Here is a 23,604-nt window from a genome sequence, read left to right on the forward strand (position 1 = left end):
GCGGGCGCGGGGCCCGTGACGTGGTCCAATCCCCGGCGGGCGTCGGCGGTTTTCCCCCAACTGGCGGACTGGCCCCTCGGCGGCCTCCGGGGCCCCAGCCGGCTTCGGGGGCGGGGGCGGGGCCAGGACGTGGCCCAATGGGAGCGCGCGCCGGGGCGGCGGGGGCGGGGCCGGGCGCGCGGCGCAGGGCCGGGCGGCGGAGGCTCCAATGAGCGCGCGCCGCGTCCGGGGCCGGCTGGTGCGCGAGACGCCGCCGAGAGATTGGTGGCTAATGTAACAGTTTGCAAACCGAGGGGAGTTGTGAAGGGCGCGGGCTTGGGGGTGCGCTGCCGGCCTCGTGGGTACGTCCGCCGCCGCGTTTGTCCCAGGGCTGGGGCCGCAGGAGCGCAGGCAAGCGGCAGCGGGGGTGGGGGTGGCGCTGCGAGCCGGCCACCCCTCCGCGAGGAGGCAGCGTGCTAGCTCCGGGGGCGGGTCGGGAGCGGGAGCGAGGGCCGCGCGGACGCCGGTGCGCTCGGCCCCGCAGCTCGGTCCCCCGGGCGCCCCCGCGTCTTCGGGGTGGGCTGGGCCGCGTTTCCGGGAGTGGGAGCCGGCGCCTTCGCCAGGTGCGGCTTCGGGGAGCTCGGAGGGGACTCGGTGTCCGCCGGGCGAAGAATCCTAGCGTTCCAGGCGCGGCGTCCGTGTAGGCAGCGGGGCCGGGGGCTGTGATGGAGAACCGGGGGGGCGGGCGGGGCGCCCCAAAGGGATTCCGAGGGGCAGACAGGCCCTTCTAACATCCTAGCGTCCTCCGACGTCACCACCTCTCAGTTCCCGTCCAGGCCGGGCCTGGCTCTCCGCGCCAGCCGTGGAGCTCCAGGTGTAAGGAGGTAGTTGAGCCCTGGGCGGGGATCCCTGGCCGCACCCCGGTGTCTGACAGCAGGGGCAGTGCTAGGGTGCGCCGGTTACAGCCTGTGCAGTGGGCGGAAGGCTCTGGTCTCCTCTCTCCTATCCTGGTACCTTCCGTGTTTAGGATGTGGTGGATGGAGCCCAGGACCCTTTGTGTGATTTGAGGAAGGGGGGGGTGTAGTCTCCTCCGGCCCCCCGGGGTGACAGAGGAGTATGGATCTTAAAGCTTCCCTGTCCTGGGATGAGGTTGTCTTCACTCAGGGCATCCGGTTACAAGTGTTGTTTTTCTCCTCCCTCAGAGGCACAATGGCAGCCACCGTCAGGAGGCAGAGGCCGAGGAGGTTAGCCTGTTGGGCTATGCTGGCTGTGCTCTTGGCAGACCTGTTGCCGCTCAGTGGTGTGTACCCCCAGAAGCAGAGTCAAAAGAAGAATAAATGAGTGAATGACGAATGATCGATGGTGGGAGGGGAGGCTTTTGGTTGGAAGCCTCTGGACTTGAGTTGCTGGACACACAGGCCTTTATCTTTTCACTGTCTTACCTTCTCTGTGGAGAGCAGTGTGCTTTGGTGAGAGGGGACTCGGGAATGTGGGGGAAGAGGTGGCTAATTGACAGATCTATTTCCTTTTCAGAAACACTGGCGGTCATGTCTGTGGACCTGGGCAGTGAATCCATGAAGGTGGCCATCGTCAAACCCGGAGTACCCATGGAAATTGTCTTGAACAAGTGAGGGCAGCCCCAGTGTCAGGGGTGGGGAGGGAGGGAGTCTGTGCTCCAAGCCAGTGTATATTCTTTCCTGCACACCAGTTTGGTGTCTTTAGTGATTGTATTTGGAGTGTTGGGGCTCCTGAGTCCACCTCCTACTAGTCCAACCAGGATAGGCACCTGGGTCCTATGTCTCTTCAGGGAATCCCGGAGGAAAACCCCAGTGACTGTGACCCTGAAAGAAAATGAAAGATTCTTTGGAGACAGTGCAGCAAGCATGGTGAGCTAGCAGCCCATCCCTTTCCCAGAAGCGGTAGGCAGAGGGGAGGAGATGACAGACGCCAGAGCCTGAACCCTTATCAACCTCTGATAAGACAGGTAGGTGATGGTGGACCTGGAAGCCTAATGCTCTGCTCCTTATGTACCTCATCTCAGGCCATCAAGAATCCAAAGGCGACGCTGCGTTACTTCCAGCACCTCCTGGGGAAGCAGGAGGGAAACCCCCATGTGGCCCTCTACGGAGCCCGTTTTCCAGAGCATGAGCTAGGCTTCGATCCACAGAGGCAGACTGTGCACTTCCAGATCAGCCCGTGAGTGCTCTGGTGGGGACGTGGGCTCAGCAGGCCCAGTGGGCTCCTCTAGTACCCATGACTGTTCTTGCCTCTAACTACTCCCCCACCCCCAGGCAGCTACAGTTCTCACCTGAGGAGGTACTTGGCATGGTTCTCAATTACTCCCGTTCCCTGGCTGAGGACTTTGCAGGTGAGTAGCTAAGGGGAGGGCAGCGGTGGCCAGGCTCCCTAGGGTCTCTTATGGGAGCTGTTTTGCCTCCCAGGAACATTCGAGAATACTTGAAGATATTTTATTTTGGTTATCTGGGGAGCTGCTCCCAGCATCTAACTGGCAGAGGCCAGGGGATGCTGCCAAACATTCTACGATGTACCGGACAGCCCCATATAATCAAAGAGTTTTTTGGCCCAAGGTGTCAATAGTACCAAGACTAGGATAGTGTCATATGAGGTACAGAGCTGGTGGGAGCCCCGTTCTGTTGTCTTCTGTAGAGCAGCCCATCAAGGATGCAGTGATCACGGTGCCAGCCTTCTTCAACCAGGCTGAGCGCCGAGCTGTGCTGCAGGCTGCTCGCATGGCTGGCCTCAAAGTGCTACAGCTCATCAATGACAACACCGCCACGGCTCTCAGCTATGGTGTCTTCCGCCGGAAAGATATCAACACGACTGCCCAGGTGAGCCATCGAGAAACTTCTTTTCTTTTTTTTTTCTTCTTTAAGATTTTATTTATTGGGCAGCCCGGGAAGCTCAGCGGTTTAGCGCTGCCTTTAGCCCAGGGCATGATCCTGGAGACCCAGGATCGAGTCCCACATCAGGCTCCTGGCATGGAGCCTGCTTCTCCCTCTGCCTGTGTCTCTGCCTCTCTCTCTCGGTGTCTCTCATGAATAAATAAATAAAATATTTAAAAAAAAAAAGATTTTGTTTATTCACGAGAGACAGAGAGGGGCAGAGACACAGGCAAAGGCAGAAGCAGGCTCCCTACAGGGAACCAATGAGGGACTCAATCCCACAACCCTGGGGTCAGGACCTGAGCTGAAGGCAGACACTCAGCCACTGAGCCACCCAGGCATCCCTGGGGAGGAACTTCTAACCAGGCTTTCAGGATGGCTGATTCTGAAGATGCAGCCCATGTGGCTCATTTTGCATCTTGTTTGCATGGCTAGCCTTGACAGAATGCAGTAACAAAATGCCCTTCTTGGCCACTGGTTGGAGCTTTTCAGCTTTGAGTGGAGAGTGCATAAAGCACCTGGAGTTAGGTAAGGTTCCTGTGACAGTCATTTTGGTGTCTCTACAGAATGTCATGTTCTATGATATGGGTTCTGGCAGCACCGTGTGTACCATCGTAACCTACCAGACAGTGAAGACTAAGGAGGCAGGGATGCAGCCACAGCTGCAGATCCGGGGCGTGGGGTAAGTTGGTGCTGGGAGGAGGGCTCCTTGCTGAGACACTCTCGGGCCGGGGCTTTTTTTTTTTTTTTTTTTGGAGGGGCAGTGACCTTATTTCCCCTGCACCCTGCATGAATGCTATCCTAAAGCAGCGGTCATCATGGGGTACCTCTTGGGAGACCCAGGGGAATGTGGAGAGGGAGGAGGACAGTTTGGGAAGATTGAAAGAGTGTTTCCTCAGTTGCTTCTAAGGAAACCCATGAATAGACCACATACAGTCATTTTGTCGATCTTGTCGATCTTGTCGCTTTCAGCACGCTTATTGATGACGTTGTCCTCTTTCTCAGACCCGTTCACTTGTGTCTGGCTTTCCCGCCGCCAGCATTCTAGTCCAGGCTGCCCTTATCTCTGACCCACAGGGTTATGAGAGAGGGTCTCCCTTTTCCAGTCCTTCTCCACGTTGCAGCCAGACAGAGAGTTCTTTTCAAAATGCCAACCTGATTTTAATTTGTTTCTTTAAAAACCCTCAGTGGCCCCAAACCTTTACTTTGGCCTGTGAGAGCCCAGACTCCGCCCACTTGTCCTCCCCAGAGTCCCTTGCTCTTTGAGCTCCAGCCATGCCTGGCCTCCTTGGGAACTTACTCTGCTGGCTCCCATCTCGGGGTTTTACCCTTCTGCCTCTAGGGTTGTTTTCCTCCTTCTTTGCCTCGTTACTTCCATTCATCTTTCAAATTTCAGCTCAAACATCATATCTCACAGAATCTTCCCTGACATCTGTAGATAGGCGACACTTCCCTTTTATGTCTTCTGGTGCTGTTGCTGGTCTGTCCCTTGTAACTCATGGGCTGGTACACATTTCACAGTCGTGTGTTTATTCAGTGCTAGACTGTAAACTCCTTCAGAGCAGGGATCTTTTTTTTTTTCTCTCTCTTAATTGCATCCCCAGAGATAGGCATGTGGTTGATGTCCAGTAAGTACAGTGGATTGGAGGAGTAGGTGAACTGTCACTGAGATGTCAGCCATGTATGTGGGACAAGAGTCAGATCCTAGGTCAATGAAGGGACCCTGTGGGTTCCTCACACTTTTCCCTGTTACCTTCTCCTGAATAGATTTGACCGCACCCTGGGGGGCCTGGAGATGGAGCTCCGGCTGCGTGAGCACCTGGCTAGACTTTTCAACGAACAGCGCAAGGGCCAGAGAGCAAAGGACGTGCGGGAGAACCCCCGGGCCATGGCCAAGCTGCTACGGGAGGCAAATCGACTCAAAACTGTCCTGAGCGCCAACGCTGATCACATGGCACAGGTGCCTACTCGTGGCTGGTTGAGGGAGGATATTGCCCACCCAGAGAGTAAAGGACCCCATCATCCTGAGCGAGGCCACTGGCGTGCAGTGCGGCCCATCCCTTCCTTCTTCCTAAGCCTCCTGTCCTCCAAAGTCCTGGTCCTTTGGTTTCTGGCCTGCCCAGCCAGAGGAGGATCTGGGCGGAACTCTGACACGCCTCATCCTCCCCCAGATCGAGGGCCTGATGGATGATGTGGACTTCAAGGCAAAAGTGACCCGAGCAGAGTTTGAAGAGTTGTGTGCTGATTTATTCGAGCGAGTACCTGGGCCCGTACAGCAGGCCCTCCAGAGTGCCGAAATGAATTTGGTGAGGGTGGTGGGGTCAGATGTGGACATGGGGTGGGGAGACAGGTGCAATAGAAAGTGATTCGGTGGTGGGGAGGAAGGGGGAGGAATGTTAAGGGACCAGTCAGCGCTGAGAAAACTAACTACAAGCCGTTCCATATCACGTTGTTTCTCTGTAGGATGAGATTGAGCAGGTGATCCTGGTCGGTGGGGCCACCCGGGTCCCTAAAGTTCAGGAGGTGCTGCTGAAGGCTGTGGGCAAGTGAGTGTGGGTATTGAGGCCCTAGGGCCGGGGCTCCAGGGCTGGGCAGCTGTGGTACTAAAGCGAGGGAGGCCAGGCTAGAGTCTCCGGAGTAGACATGCTAAGGTGCAGGACTTTGACAGGGAGGAACTAGGGAAGAACGTCAACGCAGATGAAGCAGCTGCCATGGGGGCTGTGTACCAGGCAGCCGCGCTCAGCAAAGCCTTCAAGGTGAAGCCGTTTGTGGTCCGAGATGCGGTGATCTACCCCATCCTGGTGAGTTGGCCCGTCTGATCAGGCCACGGGCTCCCTTTACCTGACTAAGGATGTTCCCTCTGCTCTGGCCTGTCCTCTTGTTTTTCTGCCAGCTGAGGTCCTCCATGTACCCTGACCCCAGAACCTGTTCTGACTCTCCAGCATGCCTCCTTTCTGCCTGCTGTGTAGGTGGAGTTCACAAGGGAGGTGGAGGAGGAGCCTGGGGTTCGCAGCCTGAAGCACAATAAGCGTGTCCTCTTCTCCCGAATGGGGCCCTACCCTCAACGCAAAGTCATCACCTTTAACCGCTACAACCATGACTTCAACTTCCACATCAACTATGGCGACCTGGGCTTCCTGGGGCCTGAGGATCTTCGGTGAGAGGCTGGGGACTCCCAGAGGGAGGATCTGAGGCCACAGGGCTGACACGGGAAGCAGCCTATGTATGGTCAAGGTTGGGGTGAGCATCTTCTCTGGGGAGCCCAAAACTTCGTGCTGGGAGGCTTTTTTTTTTTTTTTTAAGAAAAAAACATTTTACTAAAATCTGGTGGGAAAATAAATTTTAGAAACTGCATACGACATAAAAACATCCACGTTTACAAAGCTGCAGTCTTGATAAACAACCAGCCATAGAGCCAGCACCAAGGTGACCAGTCCTGAATCCCCTCATCTCTGTTGGAGGGGCTGGTTCAGCAGAGCTTCAGCGGGGTCAGAATCGGTTTCCTGATTCTCAAGGGCTGGGCACATGAGCTGCCATGGCTTGGTCCCAAGCAAACACGAAACGACCCTTCTCAACACCATGAAGGTTCTGTTTCATTTAGTTAGTAGTGAAGATTTCTCTGTACTCTTGACTTTGACCTACCCTTCAAGTATCCTGGATTCTGGAATTTTAAGATTCTTCTAGTTCTTCGTGCTAGTCTAGAGCTGGAGGCGGGCTGGGTGAGCTCCCCAGAATTACTCTCTCCTCCCCAATCAGGGTATTTGGCTCCCAGAACTTGACCACAGTGAAACTAAAAGGTGTGGGTGAGAGCTTCAAGAAGTATCCTGACTACGAGTCCAAGGGCATCAAGGCTCACTTCAACCTGGATGAGAGCGGCGTGCTGAGCCTCATCAAGGTGAGAACAGGAGGAGGCCCTGGGGACAGGGCAAGGCCTTTCCAGAGCGTCCTTCCACATGGTGTTAGAACATGAACGAGAAGGGTTTTGGAGATGGAAAAGTCTCAGCTGTGAACACAGCTAACCAGGGATCTGGTGTGGTCTTTTCAGATCCTATATTAAGTGCTTACGGATATTGTAAAACTTAAGATCCACAGAATGGTTAACATCTTTTCAAATGTACTGTGGGAAATAATGCCCCATTCTGTTGTCGGGTTGAGATGTGAGGGGCTTGGATGGGAGAGGAGCTAGGACTCTGTCCCTCAGAGGGCTCATAATCAAAGGGGGTGGAGGTGACTTGACTCGAGCCCATAAAAGAAGGCAGACGAGGGAGTAGACCAGCACCACTGCACATCCCATGGATGTGAGTAAGGAGATACCCACTTTGTTTGGCAGGATGTTTGCGGGGAAAAGGTGGGTCAAATGTGTGTTTCTTCAGCTTGAATCCCTGTTTTCAGGTGGAGTCTGTGTTTGAGACACTGGTGGAGGACAGCCCGGAAGAGGAATCTACTCTGACCAGTAAGACGAGTGTGTGCGTGTGTGAGGGAGGATACACACACACATGTGTTTGGGGGAGGCGAGCAGGCCTTGCCTTGGGGTTAGGAGGTAGCATCACTGCTGTGTCCCCTTTGAGTTTTTGGGCTTTTTTCCTCCCAGAACTTGGCAACACCATCTCTAGCCTGTTTGGCGGTGGTACGACACCAGACGCTAAAGAGAACGGTACAGACTCTGTCCAGGTAAGGCCAGCATGGAGCCGAGGAAGCTCGGAGGGTGGTGTAGGGGGGCCAGGTAGTGGCAGCGGAGGCAGGGGTTGGGGGCACACTCCAGCTGCCTGGGACTGACTAGACTATCCCTTCCCCTGGGCCCCTGCTGAGTGAACCACCTCCTCCTCTGGACTCCAAGCTGCCCCTGTCCTTGAGCTCCGGGCCACATTCCCCTCATCTCCAAGTGCTTCTCTCTCATCTGACTAGACTGCGTGGTCTGCACAGTGCAGCGCCCATTCCCATGCCACCGTCTGTCTGCCGCTTCGCAGCACAGCCTGGGGGATGTGGTGTCGCTGAGCTGGTTTATCCGCAGGCTCTGCTAGTGACTGTTGTATGCAGTGGCGTCTGTGATTGTTTCCAGGAGGAAGAGGAAAGCCCTGCCGAGGGGAGCAAGGATGAGCCCGGGGAGCAGGCGGAGCTCAAGGAGGAGGCCGAGGCCCCAGTAGAGGATACTTCTCAGCCCCCGCCCACTGAGCCTAAGGAGGATGCAGCCCCTGAGGAAGAGAAAGCTGCAGAAAAAGAAAAGGAGGAAAAGTCTGAGGCCCAGGTGAGCTACAGGCAAAGGCCAGTGTGGACCCAGAGGCTGGGCGATGCCTGCCTTGTTTCTTGCACCTTAGAGCCCTGCTTGTGGAGAAGAGAAGGACCAAAGCTTTTCCTGACATGCTCATTTCTCTCCACACTAGAAGCCAAGTGAGAAAAAAGAAGCAGGGTCTGAGCCTGTGCCTCCAGCCCCAGAGGAAGAAAAGAAGCAGAAGCCTGCCCGGAAGCAGAGAATGGTAGAGGAGATTGGGGTGGAGCTGATGGTTCTGGACCTGCCTGACTTGCCGGAGGATGAGCTGGCCCGCTCGGCGCAGAAGTGAGTAGAGACTGTGTGTGTGTGTGTGTGTAAGGTGGGCAGGGTGTGGAATGGCACCCCCTGGGAGGAGGAGCTGTCTGACCCAGGGTCTGAGTTTCTCATGTTCTCTTCTTCACGTGTGACTCTTTTGTCCCACAGACTTCAAGACTTGACACTCCGAGACCTAGAGAAGCAAGAACGGGAAAAGGCTGCCAACAGCTTGGAAGCTTTTATCTTTGAGACCCAGGTTGGTAGGCTGGGAGGCACACCTGCTCTGGGACCTGTGTCTGAGGAGGGTCTGACTCTGGAAGCCTTGCCCTCAGGGGCTCGGTGCATGCTTGGGCCTGTGTGCACCTCCCTAGGACAAACTGTACCAGCCCGAGTACCAAGAAGTGTCCACTGAGGAGCAGCGTGAGGAAATCTCTGGGAGGCTCAGTGCAGCCTCCACCTGGCTGGAGGACGAGGGCTTTGGGGCCACCACAGTGGTAAGAGGCCTCCTAGGACTTGGCGGGTGGGATGGGAGCTGTTGCTTTCGTCTCCCAGGGTCAGAGAAGGTGAGGGGTGTGAGGCCATGAGCAGGATACAGGGCTGACTCCAGGGCCAGCCTCTCCTCCCTTTAACCCTTCTGCCCATCCCCAACCTGCATCCGTCAGATGCTGAAGGAGAAGCTGACTGAGCTGAGGAAGCTGTGCCACGGGTTGTTTTTTCGGGTGGAAGAGCGCAAGAAGTGGCCTGAACGGCTGTCTGCCCTTGATAATCTCCTCAACCATTCCAGCATGTTCCTCAAGTAAGCAGTCCCTCGCTTTTCTTCCTAATCCAATCCTGCCAGGCCTCACAGCCCATCAGCTTCCTATGCCCCACAAGCATACCCATACCCCTCTTCCTCTTGGGCTCACTGTCTCCTTACTGGCTTCCAGGGGTGCCCGGTTGATCCCAGAAATGGACCAGATCTTCACTGAGGTGGAAATGACAACATTAGAGAAAGTCATCAATGAGACCTGGGTAATCCCTGTGTAAATACTTAGGGGGATACTGATCTGGCAAGGTGTGCTGTGCTAGGCAGCATGGGGGATGCGGACAAATGGAGGCTCAACAGCCAGTCCCTCCTGGCCTCACAGCTAATCGGGAAGGCAAAAGGCGTTTACATTTGAGGCCATGTCTGATTAGCCCCCAACAGGGGTAATGGCCACCCGTGAGTTGTCAGACCAGAGTAGCAGCAGAGCCCATCCCTGGGACATTAGAGCAACCGCTCCAGGGAGCTGGGGCTTGAGCTGCATGCAGAAAGTGGGCCGGGGGGACACTTGGGTGGCTCAGTGGTTGGGCGTCTGCCTTCAGCTCCGGGCATGATCCTGGGATCTGGGATCAGGTCCCACATCAGGCTCCTTGCGGGGAGCCTGCTTCTCCCTCTGCCTCTGTGTGTGTGTGTGTGTGTGTGTGTGTGTCTCTCATGAATAAATTTTTTTTAAGACTTTATTTATTTATAGAGACACAGAGAGAGAGAGGGAGGGAGGCAGAGACACAGGCAGAGGGAGAAGCAGGCACCATGCAGAGAGCCTGACGTGGGACTCTATCCAGGGTCTCCAGAATCACTCCCTGGGCTGTAGGCGGCGCTAAACCGCTGCACCCCCGGGGCTGCCCTGTAATGAATAAATAAATAAAAATCTTTAAAAAAAAGAAAGTAGGCCAGGGTTCGGGAAGGCGGGAATGACTTCATAGGAAGCAGAAACTTCCCTTTTGAATGTGTGGGGAGTGTATTTGAATCAGAGCTCAAGAAGTGGAGGGACAGGAGAATAATCAGGTGGTTTCACTGTAATCAGTTCCAAGTAACAGGACGTAAGCTGCAAGCATGTAGTTTGGGATTCTTTGATAGAAAGCCTCAGGTGCCTGCCCACCCTTGTGGGGTTCACAGCCAGGTGGAGGGGAGTGGTTTGAGATCTGAGGGAAGAGCCTGAGGCTGGTTTGGGGTGTATTCCATCTGGGACAGAGATAACCTGGGCTCCCCGGGGCTAGCTCTGAGCCTGGCCTGGCCTCACCTACAGGCCTGGAAGAATGCAACCATGGCTGAACAGGCCAAGCTTCCCGCCACAGAGAAGCCCGTGTTGCTCTCAAAAGACATCGAGGCCAAGATGATGGCCCTGGACCGTGAGGTGCAGTATCTGCTCAATAAAGCCAAGTTTGCCAAGCCCCGGCCTCGGCCCAAGGACAAGAACGGGACCCGGGCAGAGCCTCCCCTCAATGCCAGTGACCAAGCAGAGAAGGTCATTCCTCCACCAGGTGAGGACATGGTGCCTGGCTCCAGGTGCTCCTGGGCAAGAAGTCCTCTCCTTCCTGGGACTACATTTTGCCCGTGGTTTCCTTCCAGGAGAGACTGAAGATGCAAAGCCCATTTCAGAACCTGAGAAAGAGACTCGTGAGTTGGGGAAAGTGATTGGGAACGTGGGTAGCTTAACCTAAGGGTTGGCAACCTGGCAGGCACAGCCTGTTTCTGGAAGGTCCCCAAATTATGAATGGGTCTTATGTTTTTAGGTTATTATACGTGCGTGTGCACGAAAAGGCCGAGTGTGGCCCACAACTCCTAAAACATTTACTGTCTGGCTTTTTACGGAAAAAGTTTCCCAACCCCTCCATTAACTCCTTCCTCACTTCTCCAGAGGCTAATCTCTTCCTTCCCAAAAGCAGGATCCGAACCGACAGATGCCGAACCTCTGGAGCTAGGAGGTCCTGGAGCAGGTGAGTATGGAGCTGGGGGTACCTGGGAAGCCAGGGTGGTCGGGTTCTGGGGTGAGGAGGATCGACACAGAATGGAGGCCAGTTACTTCCATTTCACCTGCTGGCATCCCTTCGCTCTTCCCCATTCCCAGCAGAACCAGAGCAGAAGGAGCCGCCCACAGGACAGAAGCCGACTTTGAAGAATGATGAACTATAACCCCCCTGCCCCAGGTCCCCATTCATCCCGCTCCCTTCTCCTACCTCCTCTATTTATTAAACATCGGGGGGAGGGGTTGCTCCTGCCCTCAGAGGCTTCGGTTCCTTTTCTCTCACCTTGATTGGAGGTGTGATGAAGGGGAAGGAGGGGACAGCTCACCAGTTCCTTCTGCAACGATTCTGTGGTAAAAACTGCAGTTGTTCTATTTCCTAATCCCACCCCTGGTTCCCTACCCATCCAGGCCCTAATTTGGGGAAAATCACTATTATGTCTTAATTCTTTGCCTGTGGGTAGGTGAGAGATTGGCCATTGAGGGGTCGATGGACCCCGCAGGGGGAGGGACACCCTGGGATATTAGAGTCTCCAGGCTTCTCTGCCCTCCTTCCTGCCTCTTTTCCACCACGAAGGCTGCCCTCCAGGGGCCAGCGTCTACAGAGCCTTGGTTACCAGGTCTGGTTTCTGAGTGCCTATCTATGCTCTTTTATTCTCCGAGGTCTTGTCTTTCCCAAAAAGGCCCTATTCCCAGTGACTCCTCTTCCCATGGGTCCCTTCCTGTTGCAAGTCAGGCAGTCATCTGCCTCTTGCCCAAACCCTTCCATCTGGCCTGGCTGCAGTAAAGCTAGATCAGTCCCCACCTGCTTGTGCACCCCCCGGTGGCCAGAGTGGGCAGGGAGAAAGCGAAGAAGGGAATCCAGCCACCTCTGTGGGAGAGACGTGTGAAAACCCTGGAGCTCCTGCTTGTGAATTCTGGGGCACAGGAAAGCATGCAGAGTGGCCGGTGTGCAGCATCCTGCGAGCACTGAGTCTGAGTCTGCATTTTCCCAGTAGCCTGTTCCCCCATGTCCCTGTGACTCCTGGCCCTCTCCTCTCTCTGTTCTGCCCACCCAGACATAGCCTTTCCCTGGCCCCCGGCCCCCTGGGCTGACCAAAATGTGCTTTCTACTGTGAGCCCCTATCCCAAGACCCTGGGAGGAGAGGCCGTGGTGTGAATGTAAAAATGCCACCTCGCGGCATTCTTTGCGGCAGACCTTGTGGGGGAAGGAAGAGGGTCAGGGCTGGCCTGCCTTTCTTGCATTGCTCTGCTAAGGTGGGGGCTCTTTACCCACCATGCCAATGTTGGGGAGCCTGTCTTCCAGGATTCCATCTGGAGCGGGAGCCACAGCTGCCACCCAGCTCCCAGGGCAAGGGGAAACCTGGTTGTGTCTGTCTTTTGTCCTCTTTTCCTTTTTTTTTTTTTTTTTTTTGCCACATTGGCAGAAATGAGACCGAAAGGTCCCACCCCGTCCTGTATGTTTGGGTTCTTTCACTAGCGGTTGAGGCTGGTTGGACAGGTTTGAGTCAAATTGTACTTTGGTCCATTGTTAATTGAGAAACTGTTTCAATAAAATATTCTTTTCTACAGTTTTTGTGCTGCGATTTTAAAAATGTTTTGTTCCTAAGTATAAACAGTATGTATTTATTATAGAAAATTTGTAAGATGGGAATTTGAATCTTAAAATTATATATACTACTACCACAAGTTTAACATTTTGGACTTAGTTGAGATTCATATGTGTAAGTTGTTTCGTTTTTTTCATGGAAACAAAATTGTGGTTTTGTTTTTCCCTCCTTGATGTTATTTGGATCTCTGTGTCCCAGGCTTTTTTAGGTGACACTTTTTAAGATGACAATCCCATTTTGCAAATAAGAAATTGACAGTTTGTGGGGTGCCTGGCCACCTGACTCAGTAGAGCATGTGACTCTTTGATCTCAGTGCTATGAGTTCAAGCCCCACATTGGGTATGGAGCCTCTTCTTTAAATTTTTTTTTTAAAGATTTTATTTATTCATAGAGACACAGAGAGAGAAGCAGAGACACAGGCAGAGGGAGAAGCAGGCGCCATGCAGAGAGCCTGACATGGGACTCAATCCCGGGTCTCCAGGATCACGCCCTGGGCTGAAGGCGGCGCTAAACCATTGCTCCACCAGGGCTGCCCAGTATGGAGCCTTCTTAAAAAATAAATGAAAAATGGACAGTTCATAGAGGTTTCAGTAACTCAAGGAATCAGACGTGTTAAGTTCCTCAGCTAGGTTTGAACTTAATTCTGATCTGTTAGCCCTTGCTGTTAACTGCTCTGAAAGGAGAATGTTGCTAATGATTCACCACTCAATTAATTCACCAGCACAATTAACTTGGGTTGTTCATCAGTCTTGATGGAACCATATTTTACCAAAAGAAGACCACTCTAGTCATCAATCACATGTCTAAGAAACTGAATAAGTAATGACCATGAACATTATTTTTCTCTGAAGGCTGAACATGTCTGACAAGTTTTAAGCCTGGAAGTCTTCTCTTTTTTAAACTTTTTTTTTTTTTTTAAGGAGTAAACTTTCCACTATTTTTTTTAAGATCTGGGCTTGCATTCTGTATGTCTCTTTTTATTTTATTTTTAAAAGATTTTTATTTACTTATTCATGAGAACATAGAGAGATAGGCAGAGACTCAGGCAGAGGGAGAAGCAGGCTTCATGCAGGGAGCCTGACGTGGGACTCAATCCCAGGTCTCCAGGATCCCGCCCTGGGCCGAAGGTGGCGCTAAACCGCTGAGCCCCAGGGCTGCCCTCCACTATTTTTTTTTTTTTTTTAAAGATTTTTTAAAATGTATTTATTCATGAGAGACACAGAGGCAGAGACATAGGCAGAGAGAAGCAGGCTCCATGCAGAGATCTCAATGTGGGACTCGATCCTGGGACTCCAGGATCACGCCCTAGTTCGAAGGCAGACGCTCAACCACTGAACCACCCAGGCGTACCTAAAACTATCTTTTAGAGCAGTTTTAGGTTTACAGAAAAATTGAGCAGAAAGTACAGAGACTTCCCTTGTGCCCTCTGGCTCCATACACGGCTAGCCCCCCTCATCTATCAACATCCCCCCTACCAGAGTAGTATAGTTATAATCATTTCTGACCCTATATTGATTATTGTCATCACTCAAAAGTATAGTTTACACCAGATTCACTCTTGACATTGCACATTCCTTGTATTTGGACAAATGTATAATGATACGTACCCACCATTACATTATACAGATATACTGCCCCCCCAAAAATACATGCTTTGCCTATTCATCTACCCCTCCCTGTGCCCTCTTACTCCTGGCAACCATAGACCTTCTTGCTGTCTCCATAGTTTTGCCTTTTCCAGAGTGTCAAATAGTAATCAGCACATTGCCTTTCAGACTGGCTACGTCTGCTTAGCAACATGAGTTTTCACTGCCTCCATATCTTCATGGCTCGACAGCTCATTTCTTCCTAGCTCCCAATAATACTCCATTGTCTGGATGTACCATGGTTTATCCACCCACTGAAAGACATCTTGGTTACTTTTTCGAGGTTCTGGCAATCATGAATGAATAAATCTGTGTGTCCAGGTTTTAAGATTTCAACTCATAGTGGTATGTAATTTGGCACATACTTTTAAATTAACATCATAAGCATGTCATTAGTAATTCTTAAATATAAAAGTAGTGAGCTTTTAATAGCCATTAGTTTTGAAGGATCAATTTCGAATTCTCTAGTTTCTATCATCAGATGGGCATTATTAACTCTGTAATAACACTGAATAGATAGTCCGTAGTTTTCTCAATCTTTCATCTATTATTGCACCCGCACTGTTTCTACTTTTCAATGTTATGAACAGCAGTGACTACCTTTGGGCATGATGTTGTTTTCGTGATCTCTTAGGTTACATTAGAAGGTAGGAATATTTGATACAGTGGTTCTCAACTGGGGCAATTTTTCCAGGGGACATCTGGCAATGTGTGGAGACATTTTGGGCTGTCAGAATTGTGGGGTAGGGAGAGGAAAGATGTTATTCATATCTAGTAGGTGGATGTCAAGGATACTGCTAAGTATGCTACTGTGCACAGAACAGTCCTCTCCACCACAAAGAATTGCCTCACCCAAAATGTCAATACCATTGATATGAAGAAACCCTAATCTAAATTCTCAAATATCGGGATGCCTGGGTGGCTCAGTGATTGAGCATTTGCCTTTGGTTCAGGGCATGACCCCAGGGTCCTGGAATCAAGTCCAGCATTGGGCTTCCTGCATGGAGCCTGCTTCTCCTGCCTGTGTCTCTGCCTCTCTCTCTCTCTCTCTCTCTCTCTCTCTCTGTCTCTCATGAATAAAGTCCTTAAAAAAAAAAAAAAGAAAATTAGTCCTTAGTTCGTGACTTGTAAATATATCTTACCCAGTTGAGGTTTTGACTGTGTATGTGGTCTTCAGCATAAATTTATTTATTTTAGGTAGAATTTATCATTATTTTTTGGGGATGGCTTTTAGGTATTTGTTGTACTGAGGCCATCCCCATTCCAAGACAATAAGAATGTTTCCAGGGGGCAGCCCAGGTGGCTCAGCGATTTAGTGCCGCCTTCAGCCTGGGGCCTGATCCTGGAGACCCAGGATCAAGTCCCATGTCGGGCTCCCTGCATGGAGCCTGCTTCTCTCTCTGCCTGTATCTCTGCCTCTCTCTCTCTCTCTGTGTCTCTCATGAATAAATAAATAAATAAATAATCTTTTAAAAAATGTTTCCATGCTTTTGTTTAGTACTTATGGTTGTACTTTTTTGAGTTTAGACTTTTGATCCACCTAGAATTTTAGTGTAAGGTATGAAGTAGTGATCCAATTAGCCAGTATTCTGATACCATTTATTGAAATCTGTTTTTTTCTAGGCTGTTATAGCCACCTTTATTATACAACAAGTTCTCAGATGGATTGAGCTTATGTTGGGATATTTAATTATATTTCAATAATTTTTTTTAATAATGCACAAGTTTGGGCTACCTGGCTAGTCAGGTCAGTCAGAAAAGTATACGACTCTTGATCTCTGAGTCATGAGTTTGAGTCCCACATTGGGTGTATAGACTACCTAAACAAACTTAAAACAAACTTAAAAAAATAATGTACAGGCTTAATTATGTAGTTTCACACTTTTTAATAACTTCATTATATTTTAAAAATTTTTCTTGGGTAATCTTGCTTATTTTTTTCCCAACAGCTTCAGAATTGGCTTATCTGAGGGGTAGCAAGAAGGAGTGGACTTAAATCCTGACTGCTGCTTAATAGCCCTATTATTTGGGCAAGTTTCTTCACCTCTTTGCCTCAGTTTTTTCATAAAAATTGTACCTACCTCATAGAGTTGTTGTGAAAATTAGTGGAAATAATATAGAAAAGCTCTCAGGGCAGGGCCAAGCACCTAATGAGCACTGTCTAAATGTTTGTTATTATTATTAACCAGTTCAAGAATCCTGAAACAATTATAGATGATGGAAACTGGAATGGTAAGTAGAGGCATTTAGACTAAGGAATTTATTTTATTAAGGATAAACAATATCAATTTTGGAAAGCTTAAGGAATAGAGAAAAAAGTAAATGTAAGTATGGGTCTTTTTTTTTTTAAGATTTTATTTATTTATTCATGAGAGAGAGAGAAAGAGAGAGAATGAGAGAGGCAGAGACACAGGCAGAGGGAGAAGCAGGCTCCATGCAGGGAGCCTGATGTGGGACTCAATCCCGGGACTCCAGGATCACACCCTGGGCCAAAGGCAGGCACTAAACCACTGAGCCACCCAGGGATCCCCAAGTATGGGTCTTAATAACTAAGGATATGCTGCCTCCAGAAGACTCACTTTATTTTTATTTTTTAAAGATTTATTTATTGAGAAAGAGAGGGAGAGAAGCCTGGGCAGAGGAAGAGGGAGAGACAACTTGGAGATCATGACCTGAGCCAAAAGAGTTGCACATTTAACTGACTGAGCCACCCAGGCACCCTGACTCAGTTTATCTATTTTTTAATTATTTAAGTGATCTCTACACCCAACCTGGGGCTCAAACTCACAACCCTGAAATCAAGAAGTGGATGTTCTACCCAGTGAGCCAGCAAGGTACCCCCAAAAGACTCACTTTAGATCAAAGATGCCAATAGGTTGAAAGTGAAAAAAATGGAAAATTATATTCCATGTAAATAGTAACTAAAATGAGCTGGAGTGGCTCTGCTAATTTCAAACAAAATAGACTATAAGTCAAAAGAGACTTAAGGAAGATATTATATATTTTTGTTATATACATATTGTTTGTTATAAGAGACAAAGACATGGTATGTTAATAAAAGAGTCAATTAATCAAAGTGCTATAGGGGTACCTGGGTGGCTCAGTGGTTGAGCGTCTGCCTTTGGCTCAGTGTGTGATCCTGGGGTCCTGGGATCGAGTCCTGCATGAGGCTTCACACGGGGAGCCTACTTCTCCCTCTGCCTGTGTCTCTGCCTCTCTGTGTCTCTTATGAATAAATAAATAAAATCTTTAAAAACTCAAGGAACTATAACAATTATAAACCTATGTACCAACAAAAGAGGCCCCAAATATATAATGCAATGACATTCAGTGAGGAATTGAAGAAAGAAATAGACACTTCCACAATAATAGTTGAGATTTCAATACCCTACTTGAAATGATGGATAGAACCACTAGATGAAAGATCAATAAGAAACAGAGGACTTACACCTCACTACAAATCAATTAGACCTAATAAACTTCACCCAATAATAGAACACTCTGCCCAGCAACAGCAGAATATCCATTCTTCTCTGTTGTACATAGAATATTCTTCAGGATAGACTATATTTTAGGTCACAAAACAAGTCTTGATAAATTCTAAAAGATGGAAATTGTACAAAGTATTTTCACTGACACACTGAAAGGAAGCTAGAAATCAATAACAGAAGGAAAACAGGAAAATTCACAGATACGTGGAAAGTAAGTGGTACGAGCTTAAATAACCAATGGATCAAAGAAGACATCACAACGGAAATTAGAGGATACCTTGAGACAAATGATAGTAACAAGGGAGGCAGTAAAAAGGTCAGTGGTTTCTAGGGGCTGTGGGGGAGGGAGAGATGAATAGATGGAAGACAGGGTTTTCAGGCAGTGAAACTGTCCTATATACTGTCATGGTGGCTACATGTCATTATACATTTGACCAAACCCCAAAAATGTATACCAAGAGTGAGCCCTAATGTAAACTGTATACTTTGGGTGATAATGTGTCAGTGAAGGTTTATTGATTGTACAAACTATACCACTCTGATGTGGGATGTTGGTAGTGGAAAAGGCTATGAGGGTGAGGGCAGGGGATATATAGGGACTCTGCACATTCCACTCAATTTTGCTGTGAACCTAAAACTGCTGTAATAAATAAAGGCTATTAACACACACACACTTGCATGCACAGATACATACATACAATATACTAAAACCGGGGCAGCCTCAGTGGCTCAGCGGTTTAGCGCCGCCTTCAGCCCAGGGTGGGATCCTGGAGGCCCAGGATGGAGTCCCACGTCCAGCTCCTACATGGAGCCTGCTTCTCCCTCTGCCTGTGCCTCTGCCTCCCTCCCTCTCTCTCTCTCTCTCACACACACATAAATAAATATAATCTAAAACAAAAACAATATACTAAAACCTGTGGGATTCACTGAAAGCACTGCACAGAGGGAAATTTATAGCAGTAAATACCTATTTATAAAAAGAATAACCATCTCAAATCAACAATTTAACGCCACCACTTAAGGAACTAGAAAAATAAAAGCAAACTAAACTCAAATGTAAAAGAAAAAAATAATAAAAATGAGAGCAGAGGTAAACAAAATAGAAAATTATGAAAATCAGAAATCAAAGAAGGGACATTACTCTTTCTCAAATAAATAAAATATATTTTTTAAAAGATTTTATTTATTCATTCATGAGAATATACAGAGAGGAGAGAGAGAGAGAGGCAGAGACACCAGCAGAGGGAGAAGCAGGCTCCACGCAGAGAACCTGACGCGGGACTCGATTCCAGGTCCCCAGGACCATGCTCTGGGCCGAAGGAGGTGCTAAACCGCTGAGCCACCCAGGCTGCCCTCAAATAAATAAAATCTTTTTAAAAAAATATCACCCAAAGCACCCTCTAAGTTGACACATAAAATTACCATTACAATTGTGAATATAGCTTTTTGTTTGTTTCGGCTTCTGCTTTCCTAAACTGAATTTAATTATCTTGTGATTCTTTCCTCACCTGTATCTGATCTATTCTTACTTCCAGTTATTGTATTTTTCAATTTAAGAATATCCACTTATCTTTCGCAGTTTCTAGGTCTCTGTTGGTCATATCATTTCTTGGACATATTAATCACAATTATCTTAAAATCTGGGTTTGATAAATATTACTTAAATTCTCTCCAGATATGTTTCTCTTTTTTATTTTTACATTTATATATTCATATAGATTCACCTTAGATATGGAATGAAATCAGAAACTGGGTTGCTTTCTTCCAGGTATGTTTCTATTTAGTACTTTTTTTTTCTGATGGGTACTTAATTCTTGTCTTTTTCAATTCCTGTTTTTGAATGCCAACCATTGTCTATAAAGAATTGTAGAGGGATCCCTGGGTAGCGCAGTGGTTTGGCGCCTGCCTTTGGCCCAGGGCGTGATCCTGGAGACCCGGGATCGAATCCCATGTCGGGCTCCCGGTGCATGGAGCCTGCTTCTCCCTCTGCCTGTGTCTCTGCCTCTTTCTCTCTCTCTCTCTCTGTGTGTGACTATCATAAATAAATAAAAATTAAAAAAAAAAAAAAACTAAGGTTGCCTTTAAAAAAAAAAAAAAGAATTGTAGAGATCATTTGAAGCTTATAAGTCACTGCTTATAGTAGGCAGTTAGGATAGGGGAAGATCATCTTTAGAAAAAAAAAAATTTCCTCCCAGATTCATTGAAGTGTAATTGACAAATAATATATATTTCAAGTGTACAAAGTAATGATTTGATATACATATGTATTTAGAAATGATTCCTACAATCAAGTTAATTAACACATTCATTACCTCACATAGTTAGCTTTTTGTATGTGTGTGTGAGAACACTTAAGATGCACTCTCTCAGCAAGGGGTGCCTCAGTCGGTTAAGCATCTGCCTTCAGCTCAGTCGGTTAAGCATCTGCCTTCAGCTCAAGTCAGGATCCTGGGGTCCTCTCCCTCTGCCCCTCCCCCTCCTCATGCTCACACTCGCTCGCTCTCTCTCCCTCCAATAAATAAATAAAAGCGGGATCCCTGGGTGGCGCAGCGGTTTGGCGCCTGCCTTTGGCCCAGGGCGCGATCCTGGAGCCCCGGGATCGAATCCCACGTCAGGCTCCCGGTGCATGGAGCCTGCTTTTCCCTCTGCCTGTGTCTCTGCCTCTCTCTCACTCTCTCTGTATGACTATCATAAATAAATAATAATAAAATAAAAAAAAAGATTTAAAAAAAAATAAATAAAAGCTTTAAAAAAAAAAAAAAAAAGATGTACTCTCAGCAAATTCCAAGTACTTAGCCATGGTTTTTCTTCCCGTGGTTTCAGTCACTTGTGGTCTCAATTACCAGGGGTGGTCAACTATGGTCTGGAAGCAGATGGTCTTCCTGATGTATCTTTAGATGGTCAATAGTGGCCTAAGACTATATCGCAATGCCTACCTAGATCATACACCTCACTTCATCTCATCACATAGGCACTTTTTTTTCTTTTAAGTAAGCTCTAAGCCCAATGTGGGCTTTGAACTCATGATCCCAAGATTGGGATCAGGAGTCACATGCTCCACCGACTGCACCAGCCTGGTGCCCCTCATCATGTAGGCACTTTATCATCTCACATCATCATCACAAGAATTGTGAGTACAGTACGATATTTTGAGAGAGGGAGAGAAACCACATTCACATAATTTTTATTATAGTAGGTTGTTATGATTGTTTTATTACTGTTACTAATCTCATATTGTGCCTAACTTATAAATTAAATGTTATCATAAGTGTATATGTATAGGAAAAACAGTACAGATAGGATTTAGTACTATCTGCAGTTTCAGGCATTCGCTGGGGGGTGTCTTGGAATGTATCCCCCAAAGGTAAGGGCGATACAATGCAGTATTATTAATTATAGTAACAGTGCTATAAATCATTAGCTCCTCAGAACTTACTCATCTTATAACTGAAAGCTTGATCAACCTCTCTCCACTTCTCTCAGCCCCCAGCCCCTGACAACCACTACTCTACTCTCTGTTACTATGAGTTTGACCTATTTGTTTAGGGAATCTCTATACCCAACACAGGGCTCGAACTCACAATTCTAAGGATCGAGAGTCTGAAGCGGTACCAAAGGAGCCAGCCAGGTGCCCCTCCCCTCTTTAAAATGCCGTAGTATTTGTCTCTCTGTCTTGCCTATTTCACCTCAGCATAATGCCCTTCCATTTCAACCGTGTTGTCACAAACAATAGGATTTCCTTCTTTGTTATGGCTAAGCAGTATTCCATTGTATGTATCTACTACAGATGAAGAATCAAAGGTATTTTTGCAATCAACCTGGCACAGGGGTCAAGGTCTCAGAGAAGAGAGCTTAACATTTGGTGTTGCTTGCATCACCAGGGCATTTGCCAATTTGAAAGAAGCTGCTGAGAGACAGCCCAGCTCAAGCCACCTAGGATTAGGGGTGGTGGTAGTGGACAAAAATTAGACCTCAAAGCCCACCAAAGAGAAGGCATCCTGATAAACAGCCCAGGAATTAAGTTAGGACCCCCGAGGGACTGTACTCTAGAAATAAGGGTGAATATGAACTGTACCACCTTTCACAGACTATACCATCCAATCAAATCAGCTCAAATCCTGGTTGGACTAAGGCAATGGTGGAATCTTAGGACCCCTGAGGACTTTTTTAGGGAGTCAGGGAGGACAAGATTATCTGCAGAATAATGTAATTTGCCTTTTTTTTTTTTTTCCCCACATCTGCACTCAGTGTAAAAGCAATGGAAGAGGGATCCCTGGGTGGCGCAGCGGTTTAGCGCCTGCCTTTGGCCCAGGGCGCGATCCTGGAGACCCAGGATCGAATCCCACGTCGGGCTCCCGGTGCATGGAGCCTGCTTCTCCCTCTGCCTATGTCTCTGCCTCTCTCTCTCTCTCTCTGTGACTATCATAAATAAATAAAAATTTAAAAAAAATAAAAGCAATGGAAGAGTAACTCTCAGGCCCTCTGCAGTGAATCAGGGTAGTGGCATCAAGCCATATTAGTAATCACTATTCTCTTCTCCACCACACACTTAAAATTAGAAAGAAAAGACAGGCAGGTTCACTTAACACTGTCCTTGATAAAGCAGAGTAAACCATTACTCCTATTCATTTCAACTCGAGCAAGTCTTTTGTAAAGTACTAAAGTACTTCCAGAAGTACAATTGTTGCCCTGAGGGAAACACACCTATGTAGTTGTTTGAGTTGTAAGCTGAATTAGCCTGTTCTTTCATGGAACACCAAGTTTACTTGAAAGAACACCTGAGAAACAAGCTACTGTTGTTGTTATCAGGACTTGGGTATTTGGCAGACATTTCCTTTTTTTTTTTTTTTAATATTTTTTTAATTTATGATAGTCACAGAGAGAGAGAGAGAGGCAGAGACACAGGCGGAGGAAGAAGCAGGCTCCATGCACCGGGAGCCTGATGTGGGATTCGATCCCGGGTCTCCAGGATCGCGCCCTGGGCCAAAGGCAGGCGCCAAACCGCTGCGCCACCCAGGGATCCCTGGCAGACATTTCCAAAACGAATAAAGTGATCCCATCACTTCAGGGGAACAAATTGACAATATTTGCTGCCAAAAATAAAATTTGAGCTTGACAGTTTCCTACTCCTTTAACACTTTTCCAATAAAACCAGTGATGATATAACCAAGTATCATTTTTTGATATTGTGTAATGAAATGAATTGGCATTGGAGAGACACCTGGGTGGCTCAGCGGTTGAGCGTCTGCCTTCAGCTCAGGTCATGCTCCTGGAGTTTCAGGATCGAGTCCCGCGTCGGGGTCCCCGTGGGGAGCCTGTTTCTTCCTCTGCCTATGTCTCTGCCTCTTTCTGTGTCTCTCATGAATGAATAAATAAAATCTAAAAAAGAAAAGAAAAGAATTGACATTGGAAAGATCTGCCTAATTCAGTGAACCAACCATTTTCATATGATTAATGCATGATGTTAATAAATCATGCATGCAGGGTGCCTAGGTGGCTCATTCAGCTGAGCAACCCACTCTTGATTCCAGCTCAGGTCATGATCTTAGGGTCATGAGATAGAGTCCCACGTGGAGCTCTGTTGAGCATAAAGCCTGCTTGGGATTCTCTCTCTCTCTCTCTCTCTCTCTGCCCTTCCCCTTCTGCACACACACACACACACTCTTAAAAAAAAAAATCATGCATG

General features: G+C 48.4%; 1 protein-coding gene across 15 annotated transcripts; it reads left to right on the top strand.

Annotated features, from left to right (window-relative positions):
* The first annotated feature begins 158 nt into the window (after nt 1-158).
* On the top strand, nt 159-12,742 carry HYOU1 (hypoxia up-regulated 1). 15 transcript variants are annotated; one of them, XM_072729559.1, is made up of 26 exons: nt 159-341; nt 1,182-1,279; nt 1,513-1,606; nt 1,787-1,865; nt 2,021-2,175; nt 2,271-2,347; nt 2,647-2,828; nt 3,449-3,564; nt 4,650-4,842; nt 5,054-5,188; nt 5,346-5,428; nt 5,551-5,683; nt 5,852-6,039; nt 6,639-6,777; nt 7,275-7,335; nt 7,474-7,553; nt 7,942-8,127; nt 8,264-8,436; nt 8,575-8,662; nt 8,778-8,900; nt 9,069-9,202; nt 9,333-9,417; nt 10,455-10,689; nt 10,778-10,825; nt 11,095-11,145; nt 11,280-12,742. In XM_072729559.1, exons 2-26 carry the CDS (start codon nt 1,189-1,191, stop codon nt 11,339-11,341), a joined length of 2,991 nt encoding a protein of 996 aa, XP_072585660.1. In that variant the 5' UTR covers nt 159-341; nt 1,182-1,188; the 3' UTR covers nt 11,342-12,742. The 15 variants fall into 15 exon arrangements, with proteins under 15 accessions (XP_072585660.1, XP_072585664.1, XP_072585662.1 ...); XM_072729563.1 differs by having other exon boundaries at nt 161-390; XM_072729561.1 differs by having other exon boundaries at nt 163-390; nt 11,277-12,742.
* The last annotated feature ends 10,862 nt before the right edge of the window (nt 12,743-23,604 follow it).

This window comes from Vulpes vulpes, chromosome 12, assembly GCF_048418805.1.
Source record: "Vulpes vulpes isolate BD-2025 chromosome 12, VulVul3, whole genome shotgun sequence".
In the NCBI taxonomy this organism is placed as follows: domain Eukaryota; kingdom Metazoa; phylum Chordata; class Mammalia; order Carnivora; family Canidae; genus Vulpes; species Vulpes vulpes.

Coding starts and splice junctions, on each gene's coding strand:
- HYOU1 (XM_072729553.1), top strand. CDS start 1,189: ATGGCAGCCACCGTCAGGAGGCAGAGGCCGAGGAGGTTAGCCTGTTGG. Junction 5,684..5,851: donor CGGTGATCTACCCCATCCTG/GTGAGTTGGCCC, acceptor CCTGCTGTGTAG/GTGGAGTTCACAAGGGAGGT. Junction 10,690..10,777: donor GAAGGTCATTCCTCCACCAG/GTGAGGACATGG, acceptor GTTTCCTTCCAG/GAGAGACTGAAGATGCAAAG.